At 36.8% G+C, this 25,388-nt stretch overlaps 1 protein-coding gene across 1 annotated transcript; it reads right to left on the reverse strand.

Annotated features, from left to right (window-relative positions):
* Positions 1-19,315: 19,315 nt before the first annotated feature.
* On the reverse strand, positions 19,316-25,388 carry adcyap1a (adenylate cyclase activating polypeptide 1a). Its single transcript, XM_082161745.1, has 7 exons — positions 24,966-25,388; positions 24,550-24,645; positions 23,554-23,688; positions 23,143-23,247; positions 21,931-22,065; positions 21,387-21,498; positions 19,316-20,067 (listed from the first exon to the last, which is right to left on the reverse strand). The coding sequence occupies exons 2-7, from the start codon at positions 24,642-24,644 to the stop codon at positions 20,059-20,061; spliced, it is 591 nt and encodes a 196-aa protein (XP_082017871.1). The 5' UTR covers position 24,645; positions 24,966-25,388; the 3' UTR covers positions 19,316-20,058.

Genomic DNA, 25,388 nt, shown 5'->3' on the forward strand with positions numbered 1-25,388 from the left:
TCATTCTGTTTGATTTTCAAAGCTACATGATATGAACATTATTTGCCTCTTAAAACAAGAGGCAAACATTTTACCCTGATAGGCAAATAAATTGCATACAAACGTTGCAGTGAGATGCACATATACCTCAACTCAACACAAATCTCAATGGAGATGATCAACAAATGTTAATTCAATAAAAATATGAACTCTGAAACATATGACAGCAAGTGACAATGACAGCTGCATTTAGCCAGGAAATGCAAAGCAATGATCATTTTTTAAATAATAGTTTCAAAGTTAAGGACAACATTTGGATACATTTTGGATCTAAATAAGGTCATCAAATCAACATGTTTAGAGTATTCTTGTGACTCATTCTACTAAATCTTTGTTCAAGCAACTTTTTTTTTCAGTATTGAATGCATGACAAAAATAAAGCCCCCCTGTAGTCATCTTTGATCATCCTCGTCATTCCTTAAAATAGCTTGAATGTAACTCTACACCCTTGCCTCATTAATGCAAATTAGCCCCGCCTCCACTCACTCACACCAGCTCAGAGATCCACTCGTTAACGATCACTTTTAGTTTGACATTAAAGAGCACAACTATAAATAACAATAATAAAGAATCAGAACATTTTCAACCAATATCTTTTCTGTCCATGCATGTTTTAGTCCAGATCATAATGTAAAAGGTGTTGCTTGTTGATATCATACGAAACCATACAGTCCTAATAAAAATCACTCATAAAACTCATGTCAAATATAATTTCAAGCACGCACAGAGAAGAAAAATCTGCTTTGATGTTACATTCCAACACAAATTCAATAATTCAGTTACAAAACACAGCAAACCTTGTGGTTATGCGTGTTGATCAGGACATGTGCTTCCCACTGGAGTACCAGATGCCTCAGAGTGAGGAAAGAAGTCAATATTTTATCTGCATCTGTCTGCCAAAACATTTGCGTACACGCATATATAAGCCAGGGTTTGTTCTTAATGTTTAATGTTTCTTTCCTGTTTTAATTCACATATTACGGTGAAAGGAAATACAGAGGAAGTTTGTTGCTCAAATATATGTAAACACGCATACAAAATCAAGTCTTTTCACAATACTTGAAATACCAAACTCATTCACAACACCGCAAATATGATATTGTCTGCATTTCAAAACAGTTTTATAGAAAGTCATATTGTTACGTCTATATTGTGTGTTAGACTGGAAAAAGTACCCTGGTATAACCAGTTTTGTGGATATTTGTGTATAGGTCATTTATGTGCAAGAATGTGATCATATACAAAAACAAATATGTCTGTGAAGAGCAAAAGGAGTTTCTGTGTTTACCATATTTGAAAATAAATTTGTTTATATGTATATAAAGCAATCATATACTCTTCAGAAGACTAAAGCACTCAATTCATGTGGATTACTTTTACAATACATTTTTGCACTTTTTGAAGCGTGAACATTTTAGTGTGGACTTTTTTTAATGGATGGACAAAAATAATGGGGGAATATTAGAAATATCTTTATTTTAGTTCCAAATATGAGGGAAAGTTATGGGTTTGGAACAAAATGAGGGTGAGTAAATTATGACAGAATTTTCATTTTGGTGAACTATATATCTTTCTATATCATGGTCACACTAGACTTCACAGTCCATTCACTTTCACTGCTGCACACCATGGTGAAAAAGCAATACACTTAAGCATAAAAAAAGAGTACTTATAGAAATGATGTTCTTTAAAAGAATAAACATTTATATAATACATTTATAAATGCAATAAGCTGAAATTTAAAGTTCTTTTTTTGACCCACTTAAGTAGAACTTAAGTAAATTTGTATACGTTATTTCATAATACCTTCTTTTGTGTTTGAAATATGGTTAATGTGAACTGTCAAGTATTTATGGTAAACTAAAGAATGATTAAATGTAATTTGTTGCAAGTTGCAGTTTAGTGCATCTAAAATATATTAACTTTAAATGTTATTAATTGTAACTTTAAAGATGATTAAAATCTAATGATTTAAAAGACCATCCATCCATTCTTCAAACCTCTTGTCCTATGGATAAAGTAAAACTTTTAATTTGACACTGTACTTAGGTGACTTAGTCATAAACGTGTGCTCTTTAAGTATTAGATTATTTCATTAATATTATATTGTCTGCAAGTTCACTTATTTGCAAGTTGCAAATTCAATACAATTAAGCGCACTTCTTTTTCACAAGGGCAGCTCATGTAAAGAAGTTTCCTCTAACTGCAGATAAAGAATAATTGGGAGCCTGTCAAATTGGACTTGTTCTTGTGCTCAAGTGTTGCTCAACGCATGAATAAGAAAGGACAGGCATCTTATAAAGTTGAACTACGTGTAACTTACTTCCACATACTTCCATGTGAAAAGCTCTTCCTTTTACAGCACGTCCTCCATGTAAGCCATCACAATTCACAACACCTCCAGGATCCTGTAAAAGAGGAAGCGTCTTTGTTTTAGTGCCAACCATGCGTTTTGAGTAAATTATGAATATGTTCCAGCTCTTTCTACAAGACGACCAGGAAAAGCAACAGCACACAAGATAACAAAATGATGTGACCTATGCGAGATTAGTAGGATTTTTCCATTGGCTTTTGGATTATTGCAGAAAACAAGCTCTGTGATTCTTACATGTTTTGTACATTATGATAATCTTCACATATGAAGCATAATTATGTGCCTGAATACAAAGACAGATGTAAAAAGCTAACTGGCTATAAACGAACTACACTACGGTCACATTTCAACATCACCATCACTTAAGCTTCCAACTCAACATTTTCCCTGAAAGTGTAAATCATAATAGTTTGCAAGAGCGTGATTATAAACACGTAACGAGGCTGTAAAAGTGGACTAGTGAGATGAGTTTAATGAGAACGCTGTGATGACGTTTAATCAACCTCTGACGTCCCATTTAGCCACTTGTTATTCAAATCAAGAAAAAGACTAAAAAAAAAATCACAAGAGGGGTATTACTGATGTATTTTTATGTTGTAGAATAAAACATGGACATATATTGAGCTTGTGGTCACCATAAACCTAATTTCAAGCATTTAAAATAAAAAAAACCATTGACCTCAGGACGATGGAAGCGTAAGTGCTAAAATGCTAACTCGTTTCTGGCTTTTGGCTTACAAAAATGCATCATCCCTGCAGCAATAAGTGGTAACTGCAGCAGTCATTCTGCAGAAAGTCTTTCTTATTTATACTTTATTCATCATTTATAATAATAATAATAATATGTTTTATAAATAATTTATATACAGTAATTAAGAACATCTCTCAAAAAATGAAAGTTACAAGGTATACTATTACCTGGTTAACTGGTATGCCATGAAGATGTCCTTCTTTGTTGATTGGTGGTAGAGTGTAAATCAGACCGGTAAGTATTTCTCCCAGCATGCAGCTGCTGATCCTATTTTTGTGTTTCAGTATCCCACAGTGCAATCATCTGCTCATTCTGAACAGTGTGTTAAATGCCATTAGCCAATTAGCCTCCTATAGCCTGAAATGTCACACAAACACAGTATGAGGGTTTACTCACCGTGAAATAAAAATGGTCAATTCTCACTTTTTAAAGGAATATTGCAGTATTTATTATAAATGATTTATACATGCACATTATTATTATTTTTTAACTCTCTGGTGCTCTTCTATAATTTTTATTTTTATTTTTATTTTTATTTTTTTACTTCATCGGAATGGTACGAAACTTAAAAAAAAGAATAATAATTAAAATCATGGACATGATTCGAAAAGGTTAAATGGTCCTGAAAACAACAGTCACACTTGTGCTCCAAATTACCTCATTGGAAATGAATGGGAGACGAATTTCATCTGGTGAAAACTTTTGGTACTGCAGCCAAACTTACTGAAAGCTTTTTTTTTTTCTTTTTTTTTTTTTGAGATATCAAACTCAAATTTGGAACACAACTTGTTTATCTTTATGGCTTTGGTTGTCTTGCAGTTTTAGCGTAAAACGTGTTTTTTAAAATATATATTTTATATAAAAATTGAAAATAGTTTTTTGTGCATTTTTCACAACAATAAATGTAAAATTCTGCAACTTTTTTTAAGTTCACTTTTTAAAAACTTTTTCACTTCAGAAGTAATTTGCCAAGTGTCGTCTTTGAAAAGAGATCAAACTTAAAGGGATGGTTCGGAGTAATTTCAACCTATTGTCCTTTGCACCATGTCCATGACCTCGAGCCAAACACAACACAGTTGTGTCCAGTTCCAGGAATGCACTAATATTTTGTTGGTAGTACCAGTTTGCACAATTATTAGTTAACACTAAGTTGTCAACACTTTGGAAAAAATATTAAAAAATGCATCGCTTTCTGCCAGGACTTTTACGGGCTTTTCCCAAATCACAGAAGTGACCTCGACGTCAGGGTTAGCGGTAAGCAATCAGGCAAGTGTTATTTAAATAAACTCCTGATGTACAAACTTTCCAATGCCTAAGCACATGATCAGAATCCGCTATGGAGTTGATTTATTTTAAATTTTTTTCCCTTTAAGAATTAGTTTAATGCAGTATCCAAATTTATATAGGTGTGTTTGGGTTGTTTTAAATGTAAAAAAAAATTGAATTCATATATCATAGAGTTGTTTGTTGTAGAGGTGATTAGACGAGATATGTGGTGACGTCACAATCATCATTGTGGGACATATAGGTGCCAGAGCCATAGAGAGAGAGAGTTGCGACACTCCCATAGACCTCCGTTGTAAATAATGGCGGCGCTTTTAACCGCCTACTTCCGGGATATGAAGATCGGAATAGTTCCAAACACTGTCATTTGGGCGTTGGACACCATTCACTTACATTGCTGCGCGTCGAGTTGTTCCAGAGTTAAGTTGCCGAAATATCGACCTCTTTTGAATTGTCAACTGTCTATATTGTATCAGAGGCCCTTTGCGATGCTTATACTGGTCTTCATTTGTACATGCACAGCGTAATTATTTATATTTTATGTTGGTTGTTTCAACCAATTTTCAAGCACTGCCTGCTAGCTAACGTTAGTTAGCGCGACTTCGTCAGCTAAGAGTTCGGTAATGAATCGCTACCACCTTTATAGCAACTTTTATTTAATTTAATTTTTTTGGGATATAGCTGCTACTAACTTTTCATTATGTTATTATTGTCTTGAGTGAAGCGGCTTGTGAGAACAATGCTGGACCTTTAGGATTGTTATGGCCATCACCAGTCCTGTCTGTTTCATGGATCACCTGCCCCTGGTTTTTGTTTTTCTTGTTCACACACACAAGCACACATTTTTGTTGTCTGTCATTGTTTAATAAAAAATATTTTATTTGAAAACCTTCATTTGTATCAGCCATGCTTAAATTCGTTTTTAATCTGTTATAGTTTTGATAATGTGTATGGCCTTAATCTTAAAATAATATTCTTAGTCTTAACATGATCATGTTTCACGTTGTGGTCCTGGGGGTGGCCACTTTCATCAGAAGAAGTGAGCTAGCTTCTAAGCGAATTCTGAACGGACCGCCACGGCAGACCTCTTTGCGTGATCACGAAGGTAGGCTAATGGCTGAATCAAAATTTATAAGCAAAATCACGGGAATCAATAGCCTAATACAGCCCAGTTGTGCTAAAATAAATATCATGAGACGTCCATCATCAGATGAATGATATGGAAAAGTTAAGTTAGAGCCGCTAAAGCCAGTGCTACTACCCATGCGAACATGAACACTAAGCTTTTCCCTCCAAAAATATAGCCTAAAACTTATCTCCAAATGCAAAACTGACATTAACATAATGCAATAATGCAATAACAGCTGAAAAAGTACTTGGGTGTGTGTTTTATTTTATATTTACCGTTCAATAATGCAATCGCTGCTGTCTGTCCCATAGAAGAACATGACAGCCAGCGTACGTTTTGGAACTATTGGGGCTTACATGAACCACGTGACAGCCATAGCGGCGACATCAAAGATAGGTGCCAGAAGTCTACAAGTAGACTCGCTCTCGGTCAAAATCGAGGGAACGAGGGTCTGTTCATAAATTTCCCTCGTCCAATTCACGAAGAACGCACTTCAAAATGACGGCAGGGATTCCCCCGAGGGGAAGTGCTTAGGGAAGTTGGCAAGTGCCAGTCTAAAAGTGGACTGGGACGCAGCCATGGTGCAAAGGACCCTAGTTTGTAAATTACTCCGAAGTCCGAACCATCTCTTTAAACCTCTAGATTTAGCAATCAAGATTTACGACAACCACAACCATCCAATCAATTCCTCATGAACAAAATCAAGCCCCGCCCCATTTTATCTTGTTCGAGAAGCCAGTGAGGATACATCACAACAGGGAAGAACCTGTTCCAAATGGCGCACTTCATGCGGACTTTCGGTCTCGTGGACTTGAACTGCGCGTGCTCGCTGAGTCTACGAGTCCGTTGGCCGTCCCATTCAGCATTTTACCGCTCTGAAGTGTGCTCAGCAGCGCCCCCTTTGTACCCTTGAAGCGGTCTTCCACGAAGCCCGCATAGAAGCAGGCTCCACCAGAGAATGTCTAATAGGAAGAGAATTGGCACTCTCTGCTTACTTCCGGTTTCTGGACTGGCTGCAGTAACACGTCTCTGTCCATGCGGGGGCGCTCGCAGGCGAGTGCAGAATGAATGGAGGTCTATGGCGCTATACCCATCAAAATCCACTTTTCACAGGATATAATTTTTTGTCTAGTAATTTGAATGTTGTATTCGAAAGGAGATGCAAAGAAATTACACATTGCTGGGTGTTAGATTTTTTAGAGTCACTTATTTGCTTTAAAAAGTCTTTTAAAATGTCAATGACGTCATTCACATCGTACGACCAGAGATACTGCTTTACGGCAATCCTTCAGTCACTTTGGTGCTTTCGTGCTCTGCACTTTCTTTTCTCTCGAGGCATCGATAACACAGCTGACACAGGTAAATACACGTGCTAGAAGAGTTTTTGTTTTGTTTGTTTCTGGTCCCGCTTCGGATGCGACGATGCCATCAAGCGGTATCTCTGGTCGTAATCAGTCCTTCACTGACCAATCAGCGTTCATTAGCAGAATGCTAGCGTGTTACGGGCAACAACAACTCAGCCTGTAAGAAATCGAAAGGACATAAGTACTCGTTCATTCAATTTTCGACCTATAACCCATGTTGAACTTGCAAAACCTACAATAAAATTTGAGATTTCTCAACGGCAATCGGGTGAAAGAGACACATTTAGCCGTCTAGCCCCATAGACTCCCATTCAGTCTGCACTCGCCCGCGATCACCTCCAGTGGAATTCTAATGGAACTGCAAACAAGATCGATACAATGGGGCTAATAGGAAGTGCCAAGGCTCTCCGTAGACGGGCTCTGGCTCCACGCACTTTAACCATAGACAGTATATAAACTGGACACAGCGACCCCATAGGTTTCAACGGAGAAAAGTGAAGCAAATTAGAAGCACTCATTTCCTGATTGCCGAGCGTACTGCGCAGACTCAAACTGAGCTTGACGACGTGGATGTGACGTGAGCAGCCTGACTGACAGTTGTAAGTCTTCTAGGAGCTGTGCCAAGAAAAATCTGAATCATTCCCTTCCGAAACTTGCAGAGACGGAGAGTGTGAGTAGGATCTGTCCATAAGCTAGGAGCAGGAGCAACTTTATGATTCTCTATGGGCTTCTCCCTTGACTTTATCGGACTTTATGCCTCCACGTCCCCCCGATTGACTGCGAGCTTCTCCTCCTGTCTCTACGGTAATTTCCAGAGAGTCGCGTGGTTATGACGCAATCGTTAGCCTACTTTTACAAAAACTGCTTCTAGGGGGTCATAACGTAAGATTCAAGGTAATGGAGCATTTTATACATTGTCGTGTTTCTTTAGAAATAAATAATGGACAAATGGAGTCTTTAAACGCCTCAGATGTAAAGTTATTCGCTGTCAAAGTGACACCAAAATGAATGGGAGTCAATGGGATGCTAACAGCAGGTGAAGGCTTGATAGCCAATGGCGGCCGCCGGGGGTGGTACGGAAATCGAGAGCTCGATTACCCCCCTGACCTTAACCAGGAATCCTTGCGAAAGGCCAATCAGACAACAGATGGGAGGAGATTTCACTCACGGATAATTGTTGACATCATAGACATAATAAATACATACACGCCCCATTGGCCGCTGGATCGTACGTCAACGGCGCCATACTGCGGAGGGCAACTTTCCCATACCTCTCATAACGAGAATTGAGAAAAATGCCTATTTCGTGCGCTGCTTGGGGCTTTACAAATCGCCACACAATTGAAAACAGGTCTCAAGGAATTACCTTTCACAATCAAAACTGAAAATTTGTTTTTGGTTGTATTTCATTTACTTTCATTTTTCAGAGGAGAAAGGCCAAGAAATTTTAAAATACTACTGTTATTGTGTCACGAAATGTAGTTTTAAGAGTTTTTCAGTCGACAATGTAGTTATTTAAAGTTCAAATCTGTGGTTTATTTATAAAGATAGCGCCTATTTAAAAATGTTATCTGCCGGTTTCGGAGTTGTGAGATCCAGCGATCACCGGGCGCTCAGCGCTCATATATACCCCGCCGAGAACAGCCTTACCTCGGCTAGTGCTTCTGACGTTCGCCGCTGGATCTGATGTCTTTAGTCTAGTGGTTAAACATGAGAATAATTCGTCTTGTGTATATCTAACGGGCGATCTTTGGTCTCATTAATCTATCATTTGTTCCTTGGCAAATCGTTTTGGCTGAGGGCAAAGTGAAGTTTCATAACTTTATATATTTAAGCTATTTAACTTTAACGTTGTAGCCTGCTGTATGTTTGACTGAATCGTTTACTTTATTTCTTGACTTGTATAGCTTCTTATACCTTTTAAAAACTGAACTTTAACAAAAAGAGACAGGGTTGCGTCATTTTATTTTATATAGCCATGTAAGAATATTTCAAAATATATAAATTTACATTATTTATTATTGTTATTTTAATAATATACCACTTGCGATTATCAATCTATTATAGTTATGCTGTTAAATTATTGTACTATTTAACTTATTATTTTTTATTGTCTATATTCTGTATTTGATATTTCATATTCTATTGCTATTATTATAGTATTATACATAAACTATATGCTATTATCAATATATTATTATTATTATTATATTATAGTACTTATGATACTATATAATTATACTTTTCATTACTATTTTATTTGCTGTATATTGTTTGTTTATTTTATTGACTAAACTATTTACTATTAGCCTACTTCTCACTTTATCTTATATTTACTATTTGCATTGCACTGTAGTTGTACTACATCATATGTATTACCATAAAGGATCCATCAGTTATCTTTGTTATTGCTAAAATCGGGTCAGCATATTGACAGAATATGCTTTTTCCACAATAAGAAAACTTTATTTAATTTAATGTGAAAATTAAATTATATCTCAGTAGTTTACAATTCTTATCCAAGAATAAAAAGCCAAATACATGACAAGCCTGAGCTTTGGCCATTCCTTATTAAAAAATTTTTTTTATATAAGTCTAACTATCGAGATTTTAAATAACTAGAGATGGAACTTTTTTGTACACCACATACAAACCACTGAAATCGGTTGATAAATGTTTTTTTGTTTTTTTGTTTGTTTTTTTTATCCAGAAAAACCGCAGCTCACCTGTTTACTAGCATTTGATTACAGCGCTGTCTTGCCCTCCGCAAAATGGCGGACGCGTTGACGTATCGCAGCAACGTTCCAAAGCGGCCAATAGGGCGTCTATGTATTTATTATGTCTATGGTTGACATGGCTGAGAAGAAAATATTACGGTTTTTATGACCTAAATGTACGTTTTACCAGTTGTTACCTACAGTTTATAAAAACATTATGGTCATCGAGCAGTGGTTGATGTCTCAAACATAATAGCGCGTTTAATAATACGATCGCATTATGATTCATTAAATAAATAGAACCGAATGGCAGGGCTTTACTGAGTCATATGTAAACATAGTATGAATATTGAAACCTTTAAATTGAAAAAAATATGTTTTTAATATTTTTTTTAATTGTAATCTTAGTCCAAATGGAACATTATTATGTACAACTGTATACATCATTTAAATAAGCATGATATATCTATTGTCTAATGCCCAGGTGATATGCACAATATCAAAATATAGAACTGTAAAATTAGGCTGTGTAGTTGACATGCAGATAAGATGTCGGAGCGCAAAAATGTGATTTCTCCTGTCCAACAACAACCAGACCGTTATTTCCGGCATGCCGATCGAGTCTGTTCCAAAAATACCACTCAATGCGCCCTCGTGGACTTGCGCCAAGGGCCCTATAGGTCTGCACTACATGAGGTCACCAAAGTGTGGACTCTGAGGAAGTCCACAAGTCCGGAGTCTACCATTTGGGACAGGGCCCATATCAACTTCCGTTTTATGCAGACTTTAAAATTATAATATAAAGTTTTTTTCCCTAATATTTGTGTTCCATATAAATAAATGGTGCATGATTGTTGCAATACGGTGACGGTTAATTTACAATAATGAGCTTTAATGTGGTTCTAAGAAACCTCATATTTTCAGATTCATATTATTCCATATTTAAATTGGACATCAAATGGCCAGCCCATTACGGTATTGAACACTTTTCAATCATGTAAGTAAAATAGTATGTAATTGCTATTTCATTTCATGTCACTGACAAGACACTGACATGACACAAGGAGAGGAAAAGAATCAAAAAGAATATCCTGAGATGTGACCGTATGTTAAAACAAAACCTCAGTGAGAAAAAGTAAATCATGGTGAAAAATATAAAGGAAAGAAAGAAGTTAAGGGGCTGACAATTAGAGGGGGTGAAAGTGTAGCAGAAGAAAGAGTACTTCTCTTTGGATAAGGTCTCGGTCATTAGGGCTTCTTTCTTTCCCGCAAATGTTATACCATTGACATTTCCAGCAAGATGAGTCTTTTATTCCTCTATAATGACCTCCTAAAGGTTAATTATCCTGTTTAATCTCAAACCCTCGCCCTTTACTGTCCTGAGTCAGCTATCTTTTATAACAAAGCTTTGTTGACAGCCCTCTGCAAACCTTTAAATAAATGTAAGTCTTAACGCAAGTACCTGTCGGATAAATTATAAAAATCAATTGAGAAGCATATTGCTTCTCAGATCACCACGTAAACACTGATACTGAAAAGTACTAAACTTCTCAAAGAGGTATTTCTCTCTTAGTCTATTAACACTGATATAAGTTTGTTTGCTTTTCATTGGGAGTCGTTTTATTACATCACTGCAAGGATTTTATTGAAGTGGACTTCTGTGGTCATAAAAATATTGTCTCTACCATAACAGGATATTACATTTAGATATATTCAAAAATGGTTTTGTAGTTGTGTGTACACTAGATTTAATGTAACTTTGCTGAGTAAATATATATATAGCCAATCACAGATGTTATAAAGTGCTTATTGAAAACTTAGTATTGCAGTATTGTAATATTGTGTTGTAAATGTAAATACCAAACGAAGCTCTTTCAGTCCTTAACCCACAATTAATGTTTTATTGTTGAATGTTGTCCATGTTAATTGTAATAGCCTTTGGTAAAGTAATCTTTTAAAATCTTGCGTCATTCACAACTTTCCAATAATAGAATTGGAAATCTCTACGCACGAAGGTTAATGCATACACCCACATACAGTATTTTTACACACACACACGGTATGACCCAACTGATGTGGCGCAGAACTATGTCAGTTGATTAAAATGCTCTATTACTTTCAATATGATGGGATTCACTATAATACTACAGGACACGTTAAAAGCACCTAACTGTTTTTAATATCTGAAATAAGGCATCTCTTTTTTATTTAAGAGATGTGGGTGTATAAGAGAAATAGAAACAAAGACAGAAAGAGATACAGATGTAGCTAATTTTGATGAAATATGTATGAAGGGCTTAATTTCTGCCAATGGCCGGTGCCAAAATTTACCGGCCAGAAATATTTTATACCAGCCATGATACAAAAACAGGCAGTTATGACACCAACATTTTTGATACCAGTGAAAATGTACATTCCTCTATTCCAATTTGACACCTAAAACTACTAGCTTAACTAATAAATTCAATAGCCTACATTTTTAAAGACAAGTAAACAGTCAGTAATAAAATAAGAACAAACAATCAAATTAAAAGCAAAAGCACAATACAATACAATACATTCAAATGAAGTGCTCTTCAGCCAGTTCTAATAGTTTTCAGGTACCGGAATTTAATAAAGTATATAGGCTGATCAAATAAATAACACTGCATAGGCTTCATATCCTTTTTAAAGTTCAAGAGCAGTGAGTGAACTTATTTTTTTATTGTCCTTTGTTGTTTGGTTAACATTTAAAACGCAGACAGTGGCAGGATTATTAGGATGCTGTCACTTTAAGACGCCTGCAAACGCCTGCAGATGGCTGTTGATCGACGCCTGCGTGACAACCAGGCTGGATTTCGTGGAGGACGGTCATGCAGTGAACAGATATTCACCCTCCTTAATATCATTGAGCAGTCCATCAAGTTCCAGCGGTCCCTTTCCATTAATTTTATTGACTTTAAGAAGGCCTTTGATGTCCATTGGGATTTGCTGTGGAGTATTCTTCACCTGAGAAACCCAAGTTTCAGACAACTATAGCATAAACCAGACAAGGGAGGAAATCAAGGAAATGGAAATAATAACAATAATGAGGTTAAGTGCTCGCGGAAGAGATGAGTTTTCAGCTGTGTTTTGAAAGTTGACAGGGATTCTGCATCCCATATGAGGGTGTGGAGATCATTCCACCAGCAAGGAACCGTGAATGAGAATGTTCTGGAGAGTGATTTTGTGGCTCTCTGTGATGGTACCACGAGCCGTCGCTCATTGACCGACCGTAGGCTTCTGGTAGGGATGTAGACTCGTAGGAGTGAGTGAAAGTAGGAGGGAGCTGAGCCTGTGATAGATCTGTAAGCAAGCGTCAATGCCTTGAACTTGATGCGAGCAGCGAGAGGTAGCCAGTGCAGAGAGATGAACAGAGGAGTGACGTGGGCCCTCTTGGGCTTGTTGGAGACAAGACGTGCTTCAGCGTTCTGGATCATTTGTAGAGGTTTAATTGCACATGATGGAAGTCCAGCCAGAAGAGCATTGCAGTAATCAAGCCTAGAAATTACCAGGGCCTGGACGAGAAGTTGTGTTGCATGCTCAGTTAGGAAAGGCCTGATCTTCTTGATGTTGTGTAGTGCAACCTGGATGACCGAGCGGTCTTTGCAATGCGGTCTTTGCAATGGTAAAAGTGTATTGAGGTTGTATTATTGTGTAAGCTGTGAAAAGAAGAGTATGGCGAGATGAGGCTGAGTGCCGTGAGAACGTAGCGAGGCCGGTGGCGTGATCGATGAGCATCACCTGTGTGCCGCACCGGTCTCGTATCTCATCTGCCCCTGTAATCAAATGTGTGTGTTTATTGCCACTAGTGTTCATTTCAGCTGGAAATAACTATAGCTAATTGGTCCTGCTGGACAAGTGAGATCACAATGGCATTGAAGAGCCACAGCTCTAAAGTACAAGAGGTATTAAATGAGACCGGCTCTCTGCATGATGAGTGCAGAGAGGATGCCCTCATATGAATATTTCATAAGGATGTGCCAACTCTTGTAAATAAAAATGGAAGAGTTTGACAGTGACACCTTATGCATGTACCCCATTGATCAATATTAGAGCATAGAGCCCAACACAAATCCACCCACTTAGCTGCATTTGCACAGCCCACAAACACACACACTGGCTGTGGAAATTAATAATTAAAATGCTCATTAAGCTGGTGATTAAAACGAGTAGATAATGGAATATGAGAGCGGGAAAAGAAGAAGTGAAGGATAAGAAAGAGACAAAGGCAATTTATCATGCGCAAATAAATATTTCTGTTCCAGTAGACTGGTTTATACTTGAACAGCCAATGTTTGAAGAGGGGGAGAAGGAAGGTAGAAAGAGGAGAAAGGAAGTAGAAAGAGCTTGTTTTCCCTTAAGGCACTTTAATTCAATCACATGCACTTTCATTTTCAGAAAGAGCCTCATTTTTGTGGCACCATCTTTATTTATTATTTAAGATTTGGAAATGGTGCCACTATTTATTTGCTGTTGTTGTTGTATCCACTGTAGTACTCTGCTTCATTTTATAAGCAACCACTTTTCAGGGAAGTAACATAATTCTAGAACAGTCTATGTGGCTATATTTTTGCAAAACTCAAAAAACACTTATACACAGTTTTCTGACATGGACACTAGTAGCAGTAAAATACCAAATTTGTATCTAAAAAACAAACAACAACCAACGTAATAAAATGTTAATGGTTGCTTCTCAAATGGAAGGCTGCTTCCTGAGACTGTGTCCTTACTAGTCCAGTCCTAGGCGTGTTGTCCTCCTCAGATAAAATGCTAGAATGAGACAGTCTAGTAGTTAATAGAATGTATCCTTTTTTTCTTGATTTACCCCAAAATAATGTGAATAATGTGAATGTGAAGTGAAATGTGACAACATGCCCCATACATTGTAACATGTGAGGGACATATTGTAACATGACCATATGACAGCTTAAAATGTTATCTGATCTAATCAAAAAATATATATACAAGACACACTAAAATATTTTATCAATAAAATACAATTATTAACTTTTTTATATAAAATAATGGCATTTTTTAAAATAATTAAACATATTTTTTGGAGTTTGACAATGAAGACATTGGAAAACACAGTTATACAGCATAGTTCAAAAATGTATAATAATTAATTAATTCTGACCATGGACTCACCATGGTTTCTCATTAGAATTCATAAAAGTATAGAACAGAATTGCATAGTTCTAATAGGGGCACACTGTAACGCAGTGTTACAACATTCCTCACCTGCACAACTGATTTAAACCCTGCTAGTGTCTTCTGCTGGTTAGCGAAGCATTAACCCTTTGATGCACAAGCTATGCAAACCCCTTCTAGTGCACAACATAGGTCTAAAAAGACCCTGTAACGCAGTTAGATGTTGTAGGAAGAAGGAGGCGGGAACCGGCAAACATTCAAAGACTTTAATAAATAAATAAATTAATAAATACAAAATGAAAGTAAAAGACAGCAGCCCCTCACGGATGACTGTTGTCACATAAAACACAACATAAGTCCAGGCCTGGTCCTCTCTCGATCTTCACTGTCGTCGCTCCTTATCAATCACGCCACCAGCCTCGCGCCGTTCTCTCACGGCCCTCGGGCTCGTCCTGCTCGCCACAGACCCATATTCATTTTTTATATGTTATTTCATGAATGGCTGGGCATTTTTTTTAGTTTCATCTTTTGAAATCACTTTATTTCAGCATTTAATATTCCATGATCTATGAATTCCATGATCTATGAATAATCTAAATATCTTGTTTTCAATGATCACAAATTAATATTTTAATATTTTCTAGATTTTGTGTTACTACATCAAGTTTACACACATGGGTCAAAAATGACCCATCTATGCAAGCGTGATAAAATAAAAGAATAAAGACAACAATTTGTTAAAATAACCATTTTAGCAGTTACTTAGATCAACACATTTACTGTAACACTTGAAATATGTTTTATTTGCCACTTTGTCACATATAACATACACATATAACCAATAATACTGAAATTGAACTGTAGTGTTGTGCAACTATAGTGAATTGTGGTGAATGTGACCGAATGAAAAAACAACTGACAAAATAAAATCACGTGAGTACAGCGCCATCTTAAATTGCCATCTCAGTGCTTACATGTCTCACAAATGAAAACTACACGTTAGTGCTCCTTGCACACGGTCCTGGTGCACTCTTCGATTGGCCATCCTGCTGATGTCCTCCTGTTGTCCTCCTGTGGCCGGGTGGTGGCTGCGTTTTGTTTTTTAATAATTTGTTACATTTATATAGCGCTTTTCTCTGAACTCAAAACGCTTTACATGGAAGGGGGAAATCTCCTCAACCACCACCAGTGTGCAGCATCCATCTGGATGATGCGATGGCAGCCATATTGCACCAGAACGCCCAGCACACACCAGCTTATTGGTGGAGAGGATTGGTGGTGATGAAGCCAATCAGTATATGGGGATGATTAGGAGGCATTGATGGATAGAGGCCAATGGCCAAATTTGGCCAGGATGCCGAGGTTAAACCACTACTCTTTTTTTAAAGGACATCCTGGGATGTTTAATGACCACAGGGAGTCAGGACCTTGGTTTAACGTCTCATCCGAAGGATCCCACATCTTCCCATTGCCTCTGTTATATGGTTTTGAAGGTGGGGCGTGCCCTCCAAGCGCCTCTTCATATGGGGCATGACAAGCTCCTTGACCATGCAGCTCCTTGATAAATAGCCGTAGCACATTGTAGTATTGGATAATTTCTGGTTTCTTAACACTTTTATCATCCACTTTTTTTCATCATGCATGGTGTAATGGATTTTCAAATGAAATTACCATTGCAGTAATTAAAGACCCCGAGGTGAAAATCAAGTTTTTAATGTTGTTTATATGTTTATGTGGTGTTTTTAATATGCGTTAAGACAAACCATGTGCAAATTCATAAGTCAACACCATTGCTGAGTATTTTCTCCTTAAAACTGCAGTGAAAAAAGACTGCGGTTTTCGCCAGTGTTTCTGACGTCACAAACTAGAAACCAATAACATCAATGTGCAGTGAGTGGAGGCGGGCCTTATTTGCATCTTCATGGATCCAAATATACGAAATAAAGCAAGGGTGTAGATACATTCAAGCTATTTTAAGGCATGAATAAAAAATTTGAGGAAAAAACTTTTAAATATGTAATTTTGGTGATCAAAGATGAATTTCAAGGGATGAAATTATTAACTACATGGGGAATTTAAATATTTGTTATCACCAAAGCTCCCTCTATTTTGCTGTAGATCATTAAACCGTTATGCTGCGTCAGAAGTCTGTCCGAAATCAATTTCATGAGGTACCTTCGTGCGCAAACGGTGCCTGCAGCGTCATTCAGTCCTTCAGACTGACGGCAGAGGGGCTGGACTCCATTGCAGCTTTCATTGGTCAAGGACCGACATGTAAAGCAACCAATCACAGTTTGTTTTGTTCCACGTCATGTTTAGGGGCATGAAAATGTCCATTCGATAACGGACAGGCATGCATCTAATAAATTATTAATTCAACTGAGTTCTTCTTTCATTAGGGCAGTGGTTCTCAAAGTGTGTGGGGTACATAATGCATCAGACATTCAGCCAACAGTCCATGGGTGTGACATCTGAGGCTGAGACTACACTTGGTGCATCCTTCAAAATGAGCTGAATGAAGGACGCGAAACGAAGGGGGCCTTCCAAGGATGTTATCGGCCGCAAAGTGGGCGCTTAGGAGCACCCTTCTGAAACCTAAAATGACAAATGGGACACCCGCAAGTGCACATGAAGTGTGCCATTTGGCACAGGGCCTATGTTTATCTGTTTTGGATAAAACTGAACGTGCTTTTAGCACCAAGCAATAGACATTTCGCTTTGAAAATGCAAGAAGCAATGCAAAATCATAATGCAAAAATGTCGCCACAGTCTTGTTTCCCAATGAGCCTTGGTTGATATTAACAATGGAGGCTTGGAGGAGCACCACATTTAAAGTATTTGTGTATATGCAATAATGATTACACAGAGAGAGAGAGAGAGAAATGCATGACTCATTTGACAAGAACGCATGAGGATGAATTTTGAATGTTGAATGTTGAGCGTTCATTAGTGTCACACCCAGTTTGTGATATCACACTCTTCTCTTGGACTCGTTGGGCTCATTGGAAAAACAGCTATTGATTTTGGCCCATTTGTCTATATAAATATATAAATTCTTCTTTACTTATTTTATTTATTAGAAGAATTCAATCACATTGGCGAGCCACTAAACACCTGCTCAGCGATTATGAACCTTTAAATAAAATTAATACTAATCATCCTGTTTAACCCACATTACAAAATTCTGGCGTTGTGTACAATACATGTTTACATGCGATCAGTCAACTAGCTAAACGGACATGTAATAGAGATTGTAAAGGTCAGTGTTTTTGCCTGCTGTGCTACAACTTTGTAGGGGTCCAATGTGAGATTATTAGCTCTGATCTGTTCTGACGGGAACTAAAAGGTTCTCCTTATCCAGGTGTCTCTGTATAACACCAGTCACAGCCTGAGAATACACACAAATACATACACATTCGACATGTACTTTCTCTTTCGCCTTTCTTTGTCAGCCATACTTTCGGCTCCCACTCTTAGAAAAAAGGTTCAGTGGGTTTATATATATATGTCCCTCCATTGATAGTCTAATACACAACTACCACTCTCAAGCCCCAGAAAGGTACAGTAGTAAAGACATCATAAAAGTAATCCAAATGAATCCAGTGGTTTAACCTCAATTTTATGAAGCGACACAATTGCTTTGCGCAAAATAAGCACAATTTACCACTTTATTAACAAAATATTAAACTCCAACATAAAACAGGTTAAACCACTGGAGTCAGATGGATTACTTTAATGATCTCTTGACTACCTTGCTGGGGGGCTTGAAAGTGGTAGTTGCATATAGACTGTCAATGTGGAGGGACAGAAAGCTCTCAGATTTCATTAAAAAGATCTTTATTTGTGTTCCGAAGATGAACGAATGTCTTACAGGTTTGGAATGAAATGAGGGTGAGTAATTAATGACAGAATTTTCAATTTTATATGAACTCACACTTGATTAAAACTAAATCCATAATGATAAATGATAATGAAAAATGAAAAAGAATCCTTTAAGGTTCTACAACCTTTTCTTCTAAACAATTAAATGTGTATTTGTATTATACAGCATTAGTATGAAACTCATTTTCATCACAAAATAAAGGGCGGCACTGTCACCATTTTATTTTTGCTAATCGTATAATATTTCAGCTTTTTTTTTTTATTATCTGATGCATCATATAGTTTCTGGAATTTTTGTTGATGGCATGTTACATTTTGATTGTGAAGATATGGGATCTTGCAAGTGTGTTATATTTACTGTACTGTACATGTATTTATGGTCCACTCCTATGGGGTTTCCTTTGTGTCTTTTTTATTCAATCAAACATTTGAGAGTAAAACTAATTATTTTGTAATTAAAAAAATTGAAAGATTGCAAAAAAGTCTTCTTAAGGCTCAAAAATAAAGAAGTTGATAACAAAATTATCTGCAGTGCATGTCTAAATCTTTTGCTTGCAAGTCGAAAAGTTTTGCTTGCGAAATGAAGCTGTGTCTCAATGGGCGGTCTCTACCAACCACGATGAAAGGCCCTTTTCTATTGGTCACCCTGGATCGAAGTGACAGGTTAACCACGCCCACTACGCTTTCCCGCTGCTGCGCTCACGCAGTGTGTCTGAGAGAAGAGCGAACTTTTAACATGGCGAGCAACAGGTCCTTTACTGTAACACAATTATTGTATTATACAATAACACAATTATAGTTATTGTATTGTAACACAATAACACAAATTCTTGTGTTATTGAGTACATGTCATTCTCCATAGCTTAGGAAGAGTTTCAAAGATTAGACGAAATTGTATTGTTTACAAAAATTTATTCATACAAATCTTACAACACAGTTTTTTTTTTGTTTAGTTTTTTTTGTTTCTTACATATATAATGGTGACCTTGTGTGGCTCCCATGTGTTATATTGTACTAATGATCAACACAAGACACAGAGATTTATCTTAACATTTAAGTAAGGCTTTGGGCACTATCAGTCTCTGCACACAAAATGCGTTTCAAGGTTGAGAATGTTTAATGAATGCTGTACAGATAACTACAACACACTATGCATAAAGAAGTTCAATCGAAAAAAATGGAAAGGCAGGGCCAGGTGGCATTTTAACAAATTATGTTATGTGAGAAATAGGAGGTGTGTGAGCAGATGATTGCAGCATTTGGAGGGCCACTAATATGCCATCTGAAATTGGTGGCCATTATAAAGATGAAGCAAAGGCACCCAAGCCGCTTAGCTGTCTCCTGTGTCACAAAGCCTGCAGGAGAATGCAGAATTAAACACAGATTGGTTTCACATGTTTGCACATACTAACATGCATATGCAAACAAACATGTACATATCACTGACAAGCTTAAGCATATATAACGTTGTCAAAAAACTTGCAGAATCAGAGTAAATTATGCAAGTTGGTTTTACCTCAAACCGTTGCACCATTCATTTGACCTTTGGGAAAATTCTTTGTCTTGCATGCATAGAGGGATCATTACAGAATACCTCTTTATGTCATACCCAACAAGCTCCTATACAGCTGTGCAATTACTGATATTTATAACCACATACAGTAGATGTGACAGAAAATGGTAACTCTGAACTTCAAAATGCAGAGACGCATATCTCCATTGATTAACAGCTTTATGGACAAATAACAGACATTTGACACTGATATGAGAAGAGTGCAATATGAGAAAGATCGAAAACTGAGAAAACAGAACAAAGAAAAGAATGAAATTCTATGAAATTTTTAAATGCCATATATACACTACCTTTCAAAAGTTTGGGGTCAGTAGTTTATACAACATTAAGACATTTATATTGTCAAAAGATTTATATTTCAAATAAATGCTATGGAAAAAGGATTCCTCAAAAATATGAAGCAGCACAACATTGTTTCAACATTGATAATAATAAGAAAGATTTCTTGAGCAGCAAATCATCATATCATTTCTGAAGGATCATGTGACACTGAAGACTGGAGTAAGGATGCTGAAAATTCTGCTTTGCATCACAGGAATAAATTATATTTTAAAATATGTTCTTATAGAAAACAGTTATATTAATTTGTAATAATATTTCACAATATTACTGTTTATTTTCTGTATTTTTAATCACATAAATGCAGCCTTTGTGAGCATAGAAGACTTCTTTCAAAAACATGAACAAATCTTACCGAACCCAGACTTTTGAAGGTAGTGAAGGTCTGAACCACTGGAATCTATTCTAACGCACATGACACACACATTCATAGACAGGGACTTCAGTTCCTTTTGTGAGATTTCAAAAGGGAACAGATGCATGCTCAGTGAAAAGCAGGAAGGACTGGACAGTGTTTAAAAAAGAGTGTTTGAAGATGCAGATTTAATTTAAGTTTATAAGCACAGGAAAGAGCTCATTTTTTTCAGATACATATATAGAAGTTAAGGTATTAATAATATTTGAAAGGTGTGTGCAAGAAAGGAAACCGTGTTGAACGGCTTGTGAGATTTTTAGCCATAGATGACAGTGGGAAGAACTTGACGTGAGTAAAAGAGCGTGGAAGGGACGAGAGGCATTCCTCACCGAGCCGTAGAAACTCACCGGGAATTCAGGAGGAAACTGTCTCAGCCAATCCAACAAAAATGCCTCAATCTCATCCCCATCCGGGAGCTCACCAAAGTATATGTCTTGTAGCAAATCTATATCGTCAGGGCTGTTGTAAATAAAAAAAACTTCTTTCTTAATTTCAGGAGTGAAAGAAGGAAGGTATCATTCAATGTAATGATTGTCTTTGAGACTATTTATTTACTCATATTCAGGCTGATGTATTTAATAGACAAAGTATCGAAGCAAGCATGAATTAATAAACAAACAAACTAAACGACTGGTCCACAAGGCATTATCAGGTGCTTCAGTACAAAAGAAAAACAATATTATTATCAAAATATTCGTTTTAATGTCTTTACTTCATACATAAATACATGTTTATAAAGGACACAGGTGCGATCAAATGATCATCATAGTAGTCTTAGTGATGACTAACTTGCTACAAGAGCTGTACATGTACATGATAGTTAGAGACGAATTTGAAAAAGGCTACAAATAGGCGAGCCGCCGTCCTTTGCTTCTATATCTCTGTCTATACCTTTTGCCCAGGACCGTGGCCAGATACTTCTTTACGGCCATTTGCTTCCGGTAGCGACTGTAGCTGTCCGTGAAAACCCCGTCCGCGTGACGCTTTGAGAGTGGCTCATTGTCGTCATCTATTGTGGTCCTTCCTCTGTATAAGAGAAAAAGAACAAAGCGTTCTAGAACCCAGGATATTACATTAACACTTGACACCGACTTAGTGAAAAAAAGTCACATTTGTTTGGATTTAAAGGGATAGATCACCCAAAAATGAAAATTCTGTCATCATTTAGGCCTACTCACCCTTACGTTGTTTCAAACCTGTATGAACTTCTTTCTTTTGCTGAACACAAAAGAAGATATTTTGAAGAGTGACGGTAAGTAAACAGTTTAACTTCCATAGTATTTTTTCCATACTAAATGGTGCTCCATAATAGTTTAGTTGCAAACATTCTTCAAAATATCTTCTTTTGTGTTCAGCAGAAGAAAGAAATTCATACAGGTTTGGAACAACTTGAGGGTGAGTAAATGATGACACAATGTTCATTTTTGGGTGAACTATCCCTTTAAGTGTGCAAATATTCATTTAAATAAATAAATAAATACATAAATCATAATCTATTTGTTGCAAAAACTTTGTTTCATTTAGTAAATAAGTTGTATATGCTTTTGTATATAAAAACTTTTATAATATATATAAAAAATAGTTTTGTTTTAAAAAAAGTGACAATGGGCAGTTCACACAGGGTTCGTTATCCTAGCTAACACAAAATATGTTCTAAGAACTTATTTTTCTGTGGAATCATTTAAGGGAACATTCCATTTTATCATTTTACAAATATTTTGGTATCGTAAGCTACTTTTGAATGTTCTCTGAACATTCTGAAACAATTAGTAGGCTAACATTTAAAAAAATGTTACACGAACATCCAACTAAAATGTTTCATGGGGGAAAAAAGTTGTATAAACAGTGTATAATTTTAGTTCTAATGTTTTAAGAACATTATTTAAGTCCAGAAAACTTTACTGAAACGTTACTGTTACTGAAGAACGAACGGAACGCGTCCTGTGGGAACGCCCTCTTATTCTTCCACAAATCTAATGAATGTTGATAACTGGATACATAGTAATAACTATAAATTAGGCATAGCAACTAACCCTAAACCAAATTAGTGATATTTATTTTTAGAGAGAGCAAGATAGGTGGAGAGAAAGGAACTGTTCTTACCCCACGCGTTTTTCCATCAGTGTATGCAGGTATTTCCGCGCTGATAAATGAGCAAGCGCTTTCCTGTAGGCTTTATTAAACATCCCGTCAGCATGCCTTTCCAATCTGCGTGACAAAATATGATTGTACAACGACGTTTCAGTGAAGGTTTAAAAACAGGTCAGGCTTATAGCTTCAATATTCCCAAATTATAGCACTCGTAACATCCTCAGGCCGGCCGCTGAGAAACATTTTTTATTAGGCTATTCTATTTCGCAATTCAACTCGACACAACTCAAACAAGCAAAAGCCTCGAATGTCTTTGCAACTAGAACAATCACAGTAATAAACAAACATAACTAGCCAAAATATCCCGTTTTGGGAATGTCTAGAAAAAAGAATGGAGTCCGGGTTATGGAAAAGTATAATCACCTCATCGAGGGAGGACTATATAACGTGTATGCGTCTTCAGTGACTGAAGGAGAGCTTCGAATAGTGATCTGGTCACTGTCAAAGGTTAGATCCGTTAATCCCTTGCCCTCCTCGTCAAATCCTGCAGTCTCCATTCTGTAAGACATGAAGTAATTTCATTCTCAAGTAATTATTGTGAAGTATAAGGCCACTCTGCACTTTCAAGACTTATGCTTTAAATATTTAAGTAGCCTATAGCTATTTAAATTAATACTAGCCTATATAGTCTATAACCTTTAATAACAAGATAGGAGATATTTCTGTAAAACTGCTAATTAATAGGCTATCAGTGCTATATTTTTTTTCTTGCTTGTATTGTGAAATCCGCCATAAGTCGGAAAAGATCAAAAGATTATAGTCGTGTCTTTTAGAATTATTTGCAATCATATACAAATCGATAAAAGGAAAACTGAGTATAGCCTAATACATTCTAAGCGCGTCACACTTTTGCCTTTTATTACATCGTCCGTGAAAAAAGAATGCACATGCAAATGATGAAACTTGTACAAGCCTAGGCTACTTATTTAAAATGGTTCGTAATCCTTTCTTATTAGGTAGCATACACTCTTAAAAATAAAGGTTCCAAATCATGCCTTTGGGTTCCCCATGCAAAGAGCCTTTCATTTCATTTTTTCATTTTGTGTAGAACATTTTAATAATCTGAAGAACCTTTTTAGACTATAAAGGAACTTTTGTGCATTGAAATGGTTCCATGGACGTTAAAGGTTCTTCGTGGAACAATGTCAATAAAGAACGTTTATTTTCAAGAGTGTATAGCCAACAAAACAAGATCTGTTGAAAATGTGTGACACTTGTCAATAAAACGTGAATCTACGTTTTTTTTAAACAGCCTTAGTAGCCAAAAATCCTGTTTCGCCGTCCAGCTGCACTATCCGAAATCCACAAGATCATCGAGATCTCCGCGCGTTCGCTGAGACAGATGTGCAGTTTCCGTACCTGATGTTCGGATGGTTCAGAGGCGAACACACGTTGCATTGTACGAGGAGCCCGTAGATAAGGAGGGCAAGAGTCGTTTTGCTGCTCGTCATCATTCTGTAGAATAAAGATATAAATTAGTAGTAATAGGCTAGATCTTAATCGATTAGAACCATCGTCTCTAACCGCAAACAGAGAGGTCTTTAAAACTTTCAGTCTTTGAAGGTCAAAATGTTCTCGCTCCATTCTCTTCTTCTGTTACAGTATCAGGTGGCTCTGATAGCTCGCTGACTTACTTTTTTATAAGATAATGCTTCAAATGTTCCAACAGATGCAAGCTCAAAACAACCCACTTTTATCTCAAACTGAATTATTTCACACAGAATAGCCTATAGAATCCCACAAGTTCACGTTCCTTTCAGAAGTGGTTCACATACCTACGGCTGCTGTCCAGTGGAGGCTGCAACCAAGAATGAGATGAAAATCTCAAGCTCGCTCTAAGACTCTCTCCTAGGCTGCTCTTTAAACTTTTATACGCGTCACTCTGTTATCCTTATGAGCACAGCGTAGATCCTATTTTTTTCCCCCTCAGATCTCCATATAATGTCAGTCGAACGGATCTGAAACGAGCTATCATTTGTCTTCATCTCTCATTATATTATCGCGAGTTTTATTCCCCCTGCCCTTTCTTCTGGACCCTTTTCACTCCTCACTTTAGAGATCTTGTCGACGTCATCCTCCCTTACTATGGAGAGATGGAAAGATCACTGTACTTTTCCTTTCTCCATATATGGAGGAAGGGAAAGTACAGTGATCTCCACACAGGACCCATTTTATGAAATTATAAAAAAATATTTACA

The sequence above is a fragment of the Leuciscus leuciscus genome, assembly GCF_965113295.1.
Source record: "Leuciscus leuciscus genome assembly, chromosome: 2".
NCBI classification, from domain to species: Eukaryota; Metazoa; Chordata; class Actinopteri; order Cypriniformes; family Leuciscidae; genus Leuciscus; species Leuciscus leuciscus.